The 12,480-nt window shown below is 36.2% G+C and overlaps 1 protein-coding gene and 1 long non-coding RNA gene across 4 annotated transcripts in view; one reads left to right on the top strand and one right to left on the bottom strand.

Annotated features, from left to right (window-relative positions):
* LOC102165168 overlaps positions 1-6,006 on the top strand; it is a 100,753-nt gene extending 94,747 nt beyond the window's left edge. Inside the window, exons 9-10 of the long non-coding RNA XR_002341536.1 lie at positions 4,048-4,227; positions 5,920-6,006. This is a non-coding gene — a long non-coding RNA (uncharacterized LOC102165168). The remainder of the gene's footprint in view (positions 1-4,047; positions 4,228-5,919) is intronic.
* BBOX1 (gamma-butyrobetaine hydroxylase 1) overlaps positions 1-12,480 on the bottom strand; it is a 68,049-nt gene that overhangs the window by 827 nt on the left and 54,742 nt on the right. For all 3 annotated transcript variants that reach the window (XM_021083236.1, XM_021083235.1, XM_021083234.1), the window contains exons 7-8: positions 7,654-7,850; positions 1,091-1,257 (exon numbers count right to left, since the gene is read on the bottom strand). In XM_021083236.1, coding sequence (XP_020938895.1) covers positions 1,091-1,257; positions 7,654-7,850 — 364 coding nt within the window. The remainder of the gene's footprint in view (positions 1-1,090; positions 1,258-7,653; positions 7,851-12,480) is intronic.

Here is a 12,480-nt window from a genome sequence, read left to right on the forward strand (position 1 = left end):
TTGTTCTTCCTGATTGGTTTTATCTCCTACTGAGTTTTTTTTTTTTTCCTAGTGTAACAGTGTCAAACAATTATAAGGATAGTGACATTTTTGCTTTTTCTTTTATGTTTATAGTATTTTAGGTACACTATTTCTAAGCCTCATAAAAATCCTGAAAGGAGAGTGTTATCTCATCTTTTCATACATGAGAAACTGAAGCTCTGAGAAATTCAGCACTTGCCAGAAGACTCATTGCCATTAAATGGTGAAGCTTGAATTCCAGCTCCTATTCAGGGGGTATTTTTTCCCCATGATATTTCCATTTTATGTGCTACTGCTCTTAAAATCAACCTCATGTTGACCTCATAACAGTAGATTTATGATTTCTAGTATTGCTTTACTTTGCCAAAAATCAACTCAAAAATAAAATCAAAAGTGAAAAGTATCTTCCACTTGGCCCAATCAGCAGCAGGAAGAAATTATGCTTTTTATTTTAGATTTCAAAAGCCTTGAGTGTGATGTCACTTTATTTAGTAGAGATGGTCCAGAAAAACCACAATGCTTTCTGCTCCTTTATCTAAGTGGCTGGTGTACTTCAAGTACTACTTTATTTTAAGCAGCCCTATTTCTGCCAAATCAGATCAGATAAGTGTAATGAGTAAACTTTATTTATGCACTTTTGAATGAAAATCATGGGGATAGTTTTATTTGTTTACCAAGATAGAAAAATCAAGTACAAGCTTCTGTTTATATTGATTTGATATCAGGATGGAAAATATGTCATGTCTTTGTTTCAGACGTGAGATTTTACTTGGGCTACAGCTTGTCTTTTAATATTTATTCTTTAGGTTGAAGGTTATTAAATGTTGATGTCCTTGAGGATTACCTAGGAGCTTATTAAAAATGAATATATAAAAGTCTGGAGAGTCAATTTAGAGCAAGAGTCGAGGCCAGGAGTCTGCTATTTAAGCAAGGTGGCTGTTCACCAAGACTCTGTGGTATGTGTTCCATGTGCCATGTTTGAGAAAAACTGCTCTATATACTATACTAAATGATTAAGGTTGAAGAACATCCATTCTTCCAGTTTGTGTGAAGAAATATGTTCACTGACCTGGATTCATCTTGAAAGTAAACTTGAAATCTTTGCAGTTCATGAGGTCAACAAACTCCTTCAGAGCAGCATAAAAAGGCTGAACTTTTTCGACAGGTACATCAAATATTGTGTCTCGAGTTGCATTATTGAAGTTGATGCGAACCACTTGGCCTTTATCGTCCAATCTATATTTTAAAGAGAGAAAGTTAGAATGTAGAAGTCATGAAGTATCTATTTACATTCCTAAGTGTCATTTCATATTGGAAGATGTTTCCAACATACAGTATTAAAGAATCCAAACACATATACAGAAGATATTAAGGTTATCTCTGGTACAATGTAGTCACTTGTTTTGTCACTTATTCATCTAGCAAGTATGTTTTGAAATGTTACAACCTAAGTGCCAGAATGATTAAAATTTATTTAAAATAAATGTTTCTGAGAAATTCTAGCTAAAATTTGTTTGTTTGGGAAAATGAATTCATTCTTTCTTCTTTCAAATGGTAGCTTTTACATACTAAAATATTTTTATGTTACAGTTCATAAGTCAATTGCTTTATTTGGTTCATCTGTTGGGGTTTGAAGTATGATTTTTGGAGCATTATTGGGAAGAAAGATTTAGTCTTTAAAAGTTTGAAATACCCTGTTCTAATTCAATCCGTAATTTATAGATGGAGAAACTGAGGCACAGAGAGAGACTAGACAGAGGCACTTTTTTTTTTTAATCTTTCTATATATACTAAGTATCTTAGTGTATAGACTTCTAGAAGACTGATGCTATATCTCATTTAATGTTGTATTCCCAGCACTTAACATAGAGCCTGGACATAATAGTCAATTATGTTGCATATTTAATTTTGTGTATTTTTTTCACTAGTTTGGAGGCTACCAAGGTCTTTTTAGTAACTTGAGAGATACTAATATTGTGATCTATATATTCTTTCTTAGAACAGGAATCATGATCATGACAATGTAACATAATACAGTTTTCAATGTAAGAAATGATAGCATTATTTCTAAATTTAAGTTTGGTGGTTATAACAGGCAAGGCATGAGCATTGTCTAGACACAAAGACAAGAGAAAAAATTTAGCTTATTTATCCAGTTCTAAAACATAAAATAACTACCATTTCTTGATGTGGAAATAGGGGGATGGATAAAAACTGAAGGTGGGCAAGAATGGTAACAAAGTGCTGAGAATTAATTATTCCTAGGTCAGCTTAGGAGGTGGTAATGTGAGCCAACAATTGAATGAATCCAGGCCCAATGGGTCAAACCGAACATAACTGTCACATGTATCAGGGCTTGGTGATACTGATTTGGGGTCTAGATTATACTTAGCTGGCCAGTCACACACAGTGAACCATTATCCTCAGTTAGGTTATGGGAGGAAGGAAGCACTTACTTCTGATATACAAGTTATGACTGATCTGAGTCCCTTGCATTGTGTCTCAAATTATTAATTTTGGAGTTCCCATTGTGGCTCAGTGGTTAATGAACCTGACTAGTATCCATGAAGGCATGGATTTGATCCCTGGCCTTGCTCAGTGGGTTAAGGATCTGGTGTTGCAGTGAGCTGTGGTGTAGGCTGCAGACTTGGCTCGGATCCTGCATTGCTGTGGCTGTGGTGTAGGCCAGCAAAAGGAAGGTCCTGATGCAGGATTATATACTAAGAAAGTATAAAAAGCCCTCAAAGATGAGGAATAACCAGCTATGTATTAACTATGCATGAAGGACAAGCACACAAACATAAACCAGCAACATGGTGACTGAAAACTACAAAGCAAAACATCATCAATGATGCCAAAGAAGAACCCATTGCAAAGACTGTGGGCTCATCTTCTACAACCCAGGTGGATGCTGCAGATACTCCTTGTTCATTAAAATATTATATCCCATTGAAATATGGGATGCAAATTTGTTGGGAGAATTCCCTATGGTCTTGCCCACCACATCACATTTTATGATTACCTATGAGAAAAAAATTATTTCAGTTTTTAAAAACATCTTGACTCTTGCAAATCAATTATGTTCCCTCCCTGCTCTGATCTTTAGAAACTCAGAGCTGAAATTAAAATCTGTTACCAGTAAATGTGTTGGATTATGAAAATTACAGCTAGCTAAAATTTATTCTGCTCTTTCTGAGCCAGGCACTGTGATGGGGCTGCCTGCATTTTATCTCTCTAATTTCCGCTGCAATTGTACAGGTAGGGATTAACACTCCTCCCTTTCGTGGCTTAATAAGCATAAGTCACTTGACCAAGAATGCATAGATAACCAGAGAAGTTGTATTCATGTGACTGAATCACGAGGATTCACTGCTACAGCTTAACCTATTATTTTTGTCCCAGGTTCTATGTTTATTTTTATTGTACTGCATTATACTTAACTCTCTCAGCAGCCTCCAAGATCTTTTTTGTATAGATAGGATATAAGCATCTTAAAGGAGTTAAAAGATTTAACCACAAGGAAAATTAAATTAACCCAAACACTCAGGGGACTAAGGCCCTTGATTAACTGAAAACTTTTTTTCATCTCCTGTTGTTAAAAATACATTATAAAGAGAATTAATGTTAACCACTTACTATTCTCTAGGGCTATCCTTGAGATCTCGATCATGGCCAAATTCTGGAATTTTATTGCAAAAAATAACAAAGCCAAATTATGATTCAGATGATAGATATCCAGTTAATCTCACTCAGCTAAATTTTTCTCTGTTTTTGTTTTTTTGCCTCTGTTCACTAGCCTTGCAGAAACTGCAGTCATGTTGTGTCCCAACAAAATTGTAATTCATCATGGGTTTTGAAGGCAACTTTTACATTGTTCAAACTGTCATGTTAAAACTTGGAATCTCAAGAGTTATTTCTTTTCTTTCTCACTTTGATGACTGACCTCTTGGAGAATGTTATTCTGAATGAGGATTTATTTTTAATGCCTGTCTGTCTTTCTCTCACATCTTTCTACGAATTTGTCAGGAAAATATGCTGTTTGATATGAAAAATAGATCCCCAAGCGGACTCTTCTCCATACTGTCACTATCGCCACCTGGACCACTCATGTTTAAGGCGCCCTCACCTCTGACCTGCAGTCCTGAAGCAGCTTCCAGGCTGGCCCTCCTGTTCCTGCCCTTGCTCTTCTACACTGTATTCAGCACGGTATGTATGTAGCCAGGGTGATTCACTTAAAATAGAATTCTATATAGAAATAGATGTCTCTCTTTTGGTCAAAGTCTTTCACTGAGAGTGAAAGGTGGGAGTTCTGTTGTAGCTCAGCTCATAATGAACTCAACTACTATCCATGAGGATGCAGGTTCGATCCCTGGTCTCATTCAATGGGTTAAGGATCCAGCGTTGCCGTGAGCTGGGGTGTAGGTGGCAGACGTGACTAGGATCCTGAGTTGCTGTGGCTATGACGTAGCCCAGCACCTGCAGCTCTGATTTAACCCCTAGCCAAGGAACTTCCATTTGCTGAAGGTGTGACTCTAAAACTATTAGACAAATGCAAATAAAAACTAAAATGAGGTACCACCTCACACCAGTCAGAGTGGCCATTATTAACAAGTCCACAAGTAACAAATGCTGGAGAGGTTGTGGAGAAAAGGGAACCCTCCTACACTGTTGGGAATGTAAATTGGTACAACCACTATGGAGAACAGTATGGAGGTACCTCAGAAAATTAAATATAGAACTACCATATGACTCATCAATCCCACTCTTGGGCATATGTCCGGACAAAATTTTTCTATTTCCTTGAAAAAGATACATGTACCCCTATGTTCACTGCAGCACTAGTCACAATAGCCAAGACATGGAAACAACCTAAATGTCCATTAACAGATGAATGGATTAAGAAGATGTGGTATATATATACAATGGTATACTACTCAGCCATAAAATGAACAGAATAATGCCATTTGCAACAACATGGATGAAACTAGAGACTCTCTCTCTTTTTTTTTTCTTTAGTGTGAAACCCCAGTATCTTTATGCCTCAGAGAACAGCATGTTTACAGTGCCTAAAACAGCTTTCTTGTTTGTAGCCAGTCATTTAATCAGGGCTATAGCTTCATCCTTTTTTTTTTTTAATTTCCCCAATACATTTTTTTTTTCCCTACTATACAGCATGGTGACCCAGTTACACATTCATGTATACATTCTTTTTTCTCACATTGTCAGGCTCCATCATAAGTGACTAGACATAGTTCTCAGTGCTACACAGCAGGATCTCATTGTTAATCCATTCCAAAGGCAATAGTCTGCATCCATTAACCCCAAGATCCCAATCCATCCCACTCCCTCCCCCTTGGTAACCACAAGTCTGTTCTCCAATTCCATGTGTTTCTTTTCTGTGGAAAGGTTCATTTGTGCCGTATATTAGATTTCAGATATAAGTGATATCATATGGTATTTGTCTTTCTCTTTCTGACTTCAGAAAAAAAGTGAAAGGCAATGACTTCTTAACAATGGCTAACATGGCTCTATATGAACATAACAATCATCTGACCTCCTCTCCTAACACTGCTCCACGCCTGCCTCATAGCTGCCCCTTGAACACACCAGGCATCTTAGGGTCATCCTAGGACCTTTCCTCCAGCAGTTTCTGGAAACCGCTTATCTTCTGGACAAACGCCCTCATTCTTTTAAGTTTTTGCTCAAATATCACCTATTTGGTACAGCTTATCCTTGACACACTATTTAATGATACAAACTTCATCCTCCCTAAGTCTTTGGCTCTACAGATTATCCTATCCTGCCTTACTATTGCTTTTTTCTTAAGCACTTAAAATGTTTTAACATTCATTGCAATTTAGTCATTTATTTTAAAATTCCTAATTCTCCCCTATCCAGAAACTAAGATACACAAGGACAGGAATCTCGTTTGTCCACTGATGTTCGAACACCAAGAAGAATGACTGGCCTCAATAAATGCTTGTTGAAGAATAAATGAAGATCATACGTGTATATAAGCATGCTGAATTAGTATACTGGGAATATGAAATGTGTTTATTTTCAGATTGTTTATTTCTCCTAAAAGAATACAAACACAGTTCTAAAATTGGAAACATCTCCAAATCCATAACTGAATCAGATTAAATAAAAGATGCCCCAGAAATGCAATGTAGGATAATTCTCAAATAAGAGAATAAATGTATGGCCTTTATAGACACTTGAAAAATTATTACGAAATAATGTTAAGTGAAAGAAGAATATAAAATATTCTGTTTAGGGAACATAAGATATTTTTGGCATCAATCTGGGGAGACATTCCTGTTTCATTCTTAGCCCTGCGGTTCAGATGAGACCGACCTTACTCTGAAGATGAACATACAATCCAGGGTTGGCAAGTCAGAATTCTCTGACTTCCTGGCCATGGGGATTGCTTCAAGGGTAGGCTTGGACAGTAAGTCTACATCTTTGCTGTAGGGAAATAAGTGCTTTCTGTATGCTGTGATTGCCAGCTCCAAGAATCATGAAAGCTTGGCGCTTCTACTGATTATCTTTGAAAATGTGCCAACACAGAGGATATGTTGGCTAAGAGGTGGAAGGAAAAAAAAGATCAATATCAGATGACATTTTGAATCTCTTGGATCTACCTAATTTGAGTTATATTCTTTCATTTCTGAAAGGGTTTTGACTAGCACAATCACCTGATTAGAACTATGCAAACTTATTCTTTACAAAATGAACTATACATGAACTCTAGGTTATTTTTATTATATTAATAACAGATTTCATGGAATTTGTCAAAGAATTTTTTATGGTAAAAAGGTTCTTTTTTTCTCTTTCATTTGAAATTGGATTAAACAGTTAATAAAAAATAAAGCTCTGGAGTTAATTGGAGAATTCTGTTGTTTAAGCTTTAGGTTGATTAAGATTTTACTGTCAAGTCTTTTATTGCTGTGAGAAATTTGTAAACAGAGATTATCATAGTGAGTGAAGTAAGTCAAAGACAAATATCATATATCACTTATAAGTAGAATCTAATAAAATGATATGGAAGAACTTATTTCTAAAACAGAAACAAACTTACCAATTTCAAACAAATCTATGGTTACTATAGGTGAAACTGTTGGTCAGGTAGAGAAAAACTGGGAGGGTGGGAATAACATACATACTACTGTATAAAATAGATGATTAACAAGAACCTACTGTATAACACAGGAAAATCTACCCAATAGTTTATAATAACCTATATGGGAAAAAAGAATGATATATTTATATTTACAATGGATTCACTTTGTTGTATAACTGAAACTAATACAACATTGTAAGTTTATATACTCTAATAAATTTTGGTGTGTGTGTGTGTGTGTCCTTGTCTTTTTAGGGCCGTGCCCATGACATATAGAGGTTCCCAGGCTAGGGGTCGAATTGGAACTGTAGGTGCTGGCCTATGCCACAGCCACAGCCACGCCAGATCCGAGCCACGTCTGTGACCTACACCATAGCAATGCAGGATCCTAAACCCACTGAGTGAGGCCAGGGATTGAACCTGTGTCATCATGGATGCTAGTCAGATTCATATCTGCTGAGCCATGACAGGAACTCCTAAATTTTTTTAAAAAAGAAAAGAGTACCTACTCTATAATTTTGTGTTTGGATTGGACGGAGAAATCACAATAATCCACTCCAATGTCTGTAAAGTCTACAAAGGTGGAGGATAGAATCTGGAATGCCTGAGGATTTTTTTCCTTGAGCTTTCGGCACACATTAAATCCATCTACGATTTCTGAATCACCCCCAGTGACTGTTTGCTTTATACAGTGCAGAAACTGAACCTGTAAAAAAGAAACAGAGAAGTATGTTTTCAAATGGTATGCACTTACATTTTTTTTACATTTTGTTAAAGATTCATAAAGGTAATAGTATTAAAATCAGCAAAACTTTTATATCTCTTGTGTCAACAGAGAAAGAGGGTAGGAAGGAAAAGTTGCTTGTAATCCATATTTTATAGTTCAAACATTGTTACAATTAAAAAAGGTCATAGGCAGATAATGTAAACAAAAGGCACAGATCATAAGAGCAGTAGGGAGTGAGCATTTCATGTTGGCTCTGCAGAGGAGGTGGGATTAATTTGGGCAAAGGAGGATAGATAAGATTTTGGATACCTCGTATAGTATGGAGAGAGCAAATCTGGTGGCAGTGTTGATGGGTATGCAAAAATGCACACTTCACTGGATATCAGAAAGTTTTTGGCTGCAGTAGAGGGTCAAACTGGGAATAGAGATTCAGTCAGAAAAGCAATTTGAGATCTCATCATGGAGGGTCTTGAATATCAGATGAAAGATACTGGACTTTCTTGTGCACAGAGGGGGATAGTTAAAGACTTTCGAGTGTGGAAGTAATGCAGTCAAGACCAAGTTGCAAATTTTTAATCCAGTGGTGTTATCAAGAGATACATTTTTTTAAAGCAGGGAACTCGTAAGAGAGTAACTATTTGAAAGTTTAATTCAGTAGTTTAGGTGTAATAATAAGGGAATGAAGTAGGATGGGGCTATGAGGATGAATAAACCCAATGAATAAACATTGGAAATAAGAAAGCAAAAGGATAGTAAGTGTCTGTTACTTTTACAAAGATTCAGGGATGATGTTTAACATTATTTCATTTTGGAAAACTAAATGTAGCCCTATTTTAAACAATATTCTTTTGAATGGAGTTCATTTGTTTTCCTTGGTTATGTGACTCCTTTTGGTATTCAGCCTGGGTGGGTGTTTTTGAATACCTAAATTTAGACCATGATTTTATGCTTAAGGAAGCTAACACTGTTCAGCTGTGAAAACTTCATTCTTATTGAGTGATATAAAAAGAAAAACCAATGTCTGACAGTTCTTGTCAAAAGGAAGAGTCAAATATGATCAAATGCTCAGAGCAGGGGGGTATCACTTTAAGTGGGAAAATATCCATTTGGCTTGGTTATCTTCATAGATGATGGATAAAGCAGTGCTATCCATTAGAACTTTCTGTGATCCTGGAAATGTTCTTCCATGCTGCCCAATATAGCAGTCTCCTAGTCCCATATGTCTGCTGTACACTTAAAATGTGGTTAGTGTGACTGAGGCAAAGAATTTTAAACTTTACTTAATCAGTTTAAATTAGAAGTTAAACAGTCATAGGTGACTAGTGACTACTATTATAGCCTAGGGCAGATCTAGATCATAAATCTTTCCTTCTCCCCAAACCACACGAAATTTCTTAATACTTAAAATCTTATATATACGTGTTCTTAAATTATGGTGGTTTCTGCACATTCATTAATTCCTTATACCACTTAGAATTCTTTTTCTTAGTATACTTTCACTTCAATCCCTAGAGTTTTTCCACTCAGAGGAACAACTGGCCAGCTGCTAAGAACTCTGCTAATATATGGTGAAACTGGGCCCATTTGCTTCAAAATTCTCATACAGCAAGCTCCTTTCTTAGGGAGGGAGAAGTCCCTTTATTGTACTCTTATTAATTCAGTATTGTGTGGTATGTGTGTATATATATGTTTTATGAACTTAAACTTCCATTTCAAGTTGATGATACCCTATTTTCTGATATTGGGAGAAAACTGATCTAAATGAACAATGATTCAGTCTTTAAACCGATGCCCTTTTTTTAAGCTTAAAAAATATGTGCATAAGCTGACCAAGTCATTGTAGAAAATCATCTCATCACCAGGGCAAGGAGGGGTGAAGCAGCGTGCTTCAAAAGAGACGAAATGGAAATATCAACCTCAAATCTCCCAAAATCCAACAAGGCAAAGTAATAGCATAACTTTGTATTGGGAGAATCCACATGTTCTTTAAATCCTTTTAGACTTTGCCATAATGAAGTCACAGAATATTTCAAATATAAATCTTTTAAAAAGGTCCACTGATGTCTTTTACATATGGTAAGGCTGATGATCTTTTGTATATTTACATTTTAATGCAATCTTATAAAAGAAAAAAGACAATACAGCCAAACAACACCTTCATCACAAATTCAGAAGATAAATAACTGTGTATAAACTCCAATTTTATATCATGTAAGTCATTCAGAACTAAAAATATTTTCTTTCTGAATGTTACTTTGTGGCAGCATGTGAATTTTGGCCCAAAGACAGTGAAGGGAACATCTGTATTTCATTAAAGATGTCTTTCTCATGCTGCATGTGATTGAAATTGATCAAATTCACCTCTCAACAGGTAACTCATTATCCAGATAATTTCATCTGTACTGAAAACAACATTTATTTGTTACAAAAGAGCTCAAACTATGGATCAAAAACCCCTGAATCATTCAAAGTGGAAACTTGAACAATTGCAAAAGAAGATGCCTACATTTCTTTAAAAATTTTTTTTAATTTCCCCAATACATTATTTTTTCTACATTTTTTTTTCCCTACTGTACAGCATGGTGACCCAGTTACACACACGTATACATTCTTTTTTCTCACATTATCATGCTCCACCAAAGTGACTAGACATAGTTCCCAGTGCTATACAGTAGGATCTCATCACTAATCTGTTTTCTTTTTGCTTTTTGCTTTTCTGGGCCGCACCTGTGGCATACAGACATTCCCAGTCTGTGGTTGAATTGGGGCTACAGTTGCTGGCCTGCACCATAGCCACAGCCACAGCCAAGCAGGATCTGAGCTGTCTCTGCGACCTACACCACAGCTCACAGCAACACCAGATCCTTAACCCACTGAGTGAGGCCAGGGATCAAACTCACATCCTCATGGATATCAGTTGGATTCGTTTCTGCTGTGCCACAAAGGGAACTTCCTGGGTGCCTACATTTTAGTCAGTCGTTCACTAGAACCTAGACTTTTCCAGAATCATCTTTTATTTAAAAATCTCTTATCAGGTCTTTTAGTGTTGGATATTTCATTTGCTGATGGAGATTGGAACAACTTTGTGGCATTTCTTTGCCTCTTTTCGACATTTATTTGCTATAACATGCAAGATGTTGTGTTAAGTCTTGAAATATACGTAAATATAAGATTCAAGTTCTGTATTCAAGAGTTTATAATGTATGACAGTGTCTACAAAGAATCAATGTGTTATCGATATTATGGTAATTAGAAAGTCCAATTCAAGATTAAAATGGTGATGGAAAAACTAAATGGAGGCCTGGTTTCAAGTTCAGGTTCCTTATGAATCAGATGCCATCCTGTGACAATATTTAATCATGCTGGGCACCATTTCTTCATTTAACAGAAAAAAAGCATGAGTACTCCTGTTCACCTGAAAGGAATGCTAAGAGGGGTCAAATAAAGTACTAAGTAAAAATGCTTTTAAAGAATATAAAATGCAAGAAAAAAGAATATAAGATGCTATGAAAATGTCAAGCTTTATACTACACTTCAGGAAGATTTATGAAGTCATTTAACCCCTTTTCCTTAGGCTTTCAATTTTCACCTAGAAACAAAACCTAAACTCAGATAATTAAAAAAAAAAAAACAGATAATTAAAAAATTGAAAGAGAATATTTAGTTTTCTAGTCTAATTTTAAAAACTGTACTCAATTCTACTTCTCCAACCTGTTTTTTGCAGATGAACTGAGCTGATTCAGTTGGCTTTTAACTCCCAGGGGTTTAGAAAATTTCTGGACCGCATTTAAAACAAATCACATTGTGTGTCTTCTCCTTAATCCCCACTCAAAAAAGTGATGACTGGGGGTCATTTAGTTCAAAGAAGTCATGCGGTGTTTTACAATCAAGGAAATAATTTGAAACATGTGAAGTCAAACATTAGCCTTAGCTTAGTCAATACAGGTGAGGACAATGGGTCACAAAGGCAGAGAAAATATGTTCAGTCAATATTACAAAAAAAAAAGATGAACTTTGATTTTCCTCCATTTCACCTTCATTAGCTAGAGAATTTCCCCCAATGTCCACTTTCATTTACTTTTGAAGATATAGATGTCTCTGTGGTTATTTCATTTAGTCCCATTTAGCTCTAAAAATGGGAACAAATTTTCTTTTCAAAGGTAGTTTCCTGACCATTTATTTCTTGGTTTAGCCAAATGATGCTATTGTAAAAATGTAGGTGGCTTAGTAAAATGGTAATTTAGTAACATGGTGGTGGAGGAGGATCGCCCCAGAAAATCTGGAGCATTTAGGGCTCCATGGTGAACATCTCACATCAATGAAGAATCTGATAGATGGGAGACTAGATGGTTTCCAACAACAGCCAAAGTTAGTCTGCCTCTTGCATCCATAATCCTTTGTAGAGTATCTTTGCAGTTTCTCCTATGGTAGGTGGCCTCTATTTCCTCACCTCTTGGATATGGGCTAAACTTAGGACCTGCTTTGATCAATAAAACCTGGCAGAGATGACACTGTGCTGATTGCTAGCCTAAGTCTCAGGATGTCTTGCATGTTTTGGCTTGCTCCCTAGAATCTCTGCCATCTGCCATGTGCGTAAGCCTGGGCTAGC

Source organism: Sus scrofa, chromosome 2, assembly GCF_000003025.6.
Source record: "Sus scrofa isolate TJ Tabasco breed Duroc chromosome 2, Sscrofa11.1, whole genome shotgun sequence".
Taxonomy (NCBI): domain Eukaryota; kingdom Metazoa; phylum Chordata; class Mammalia; order Artiodactyla; family Suidae; genus Sus; species Sus scrofa.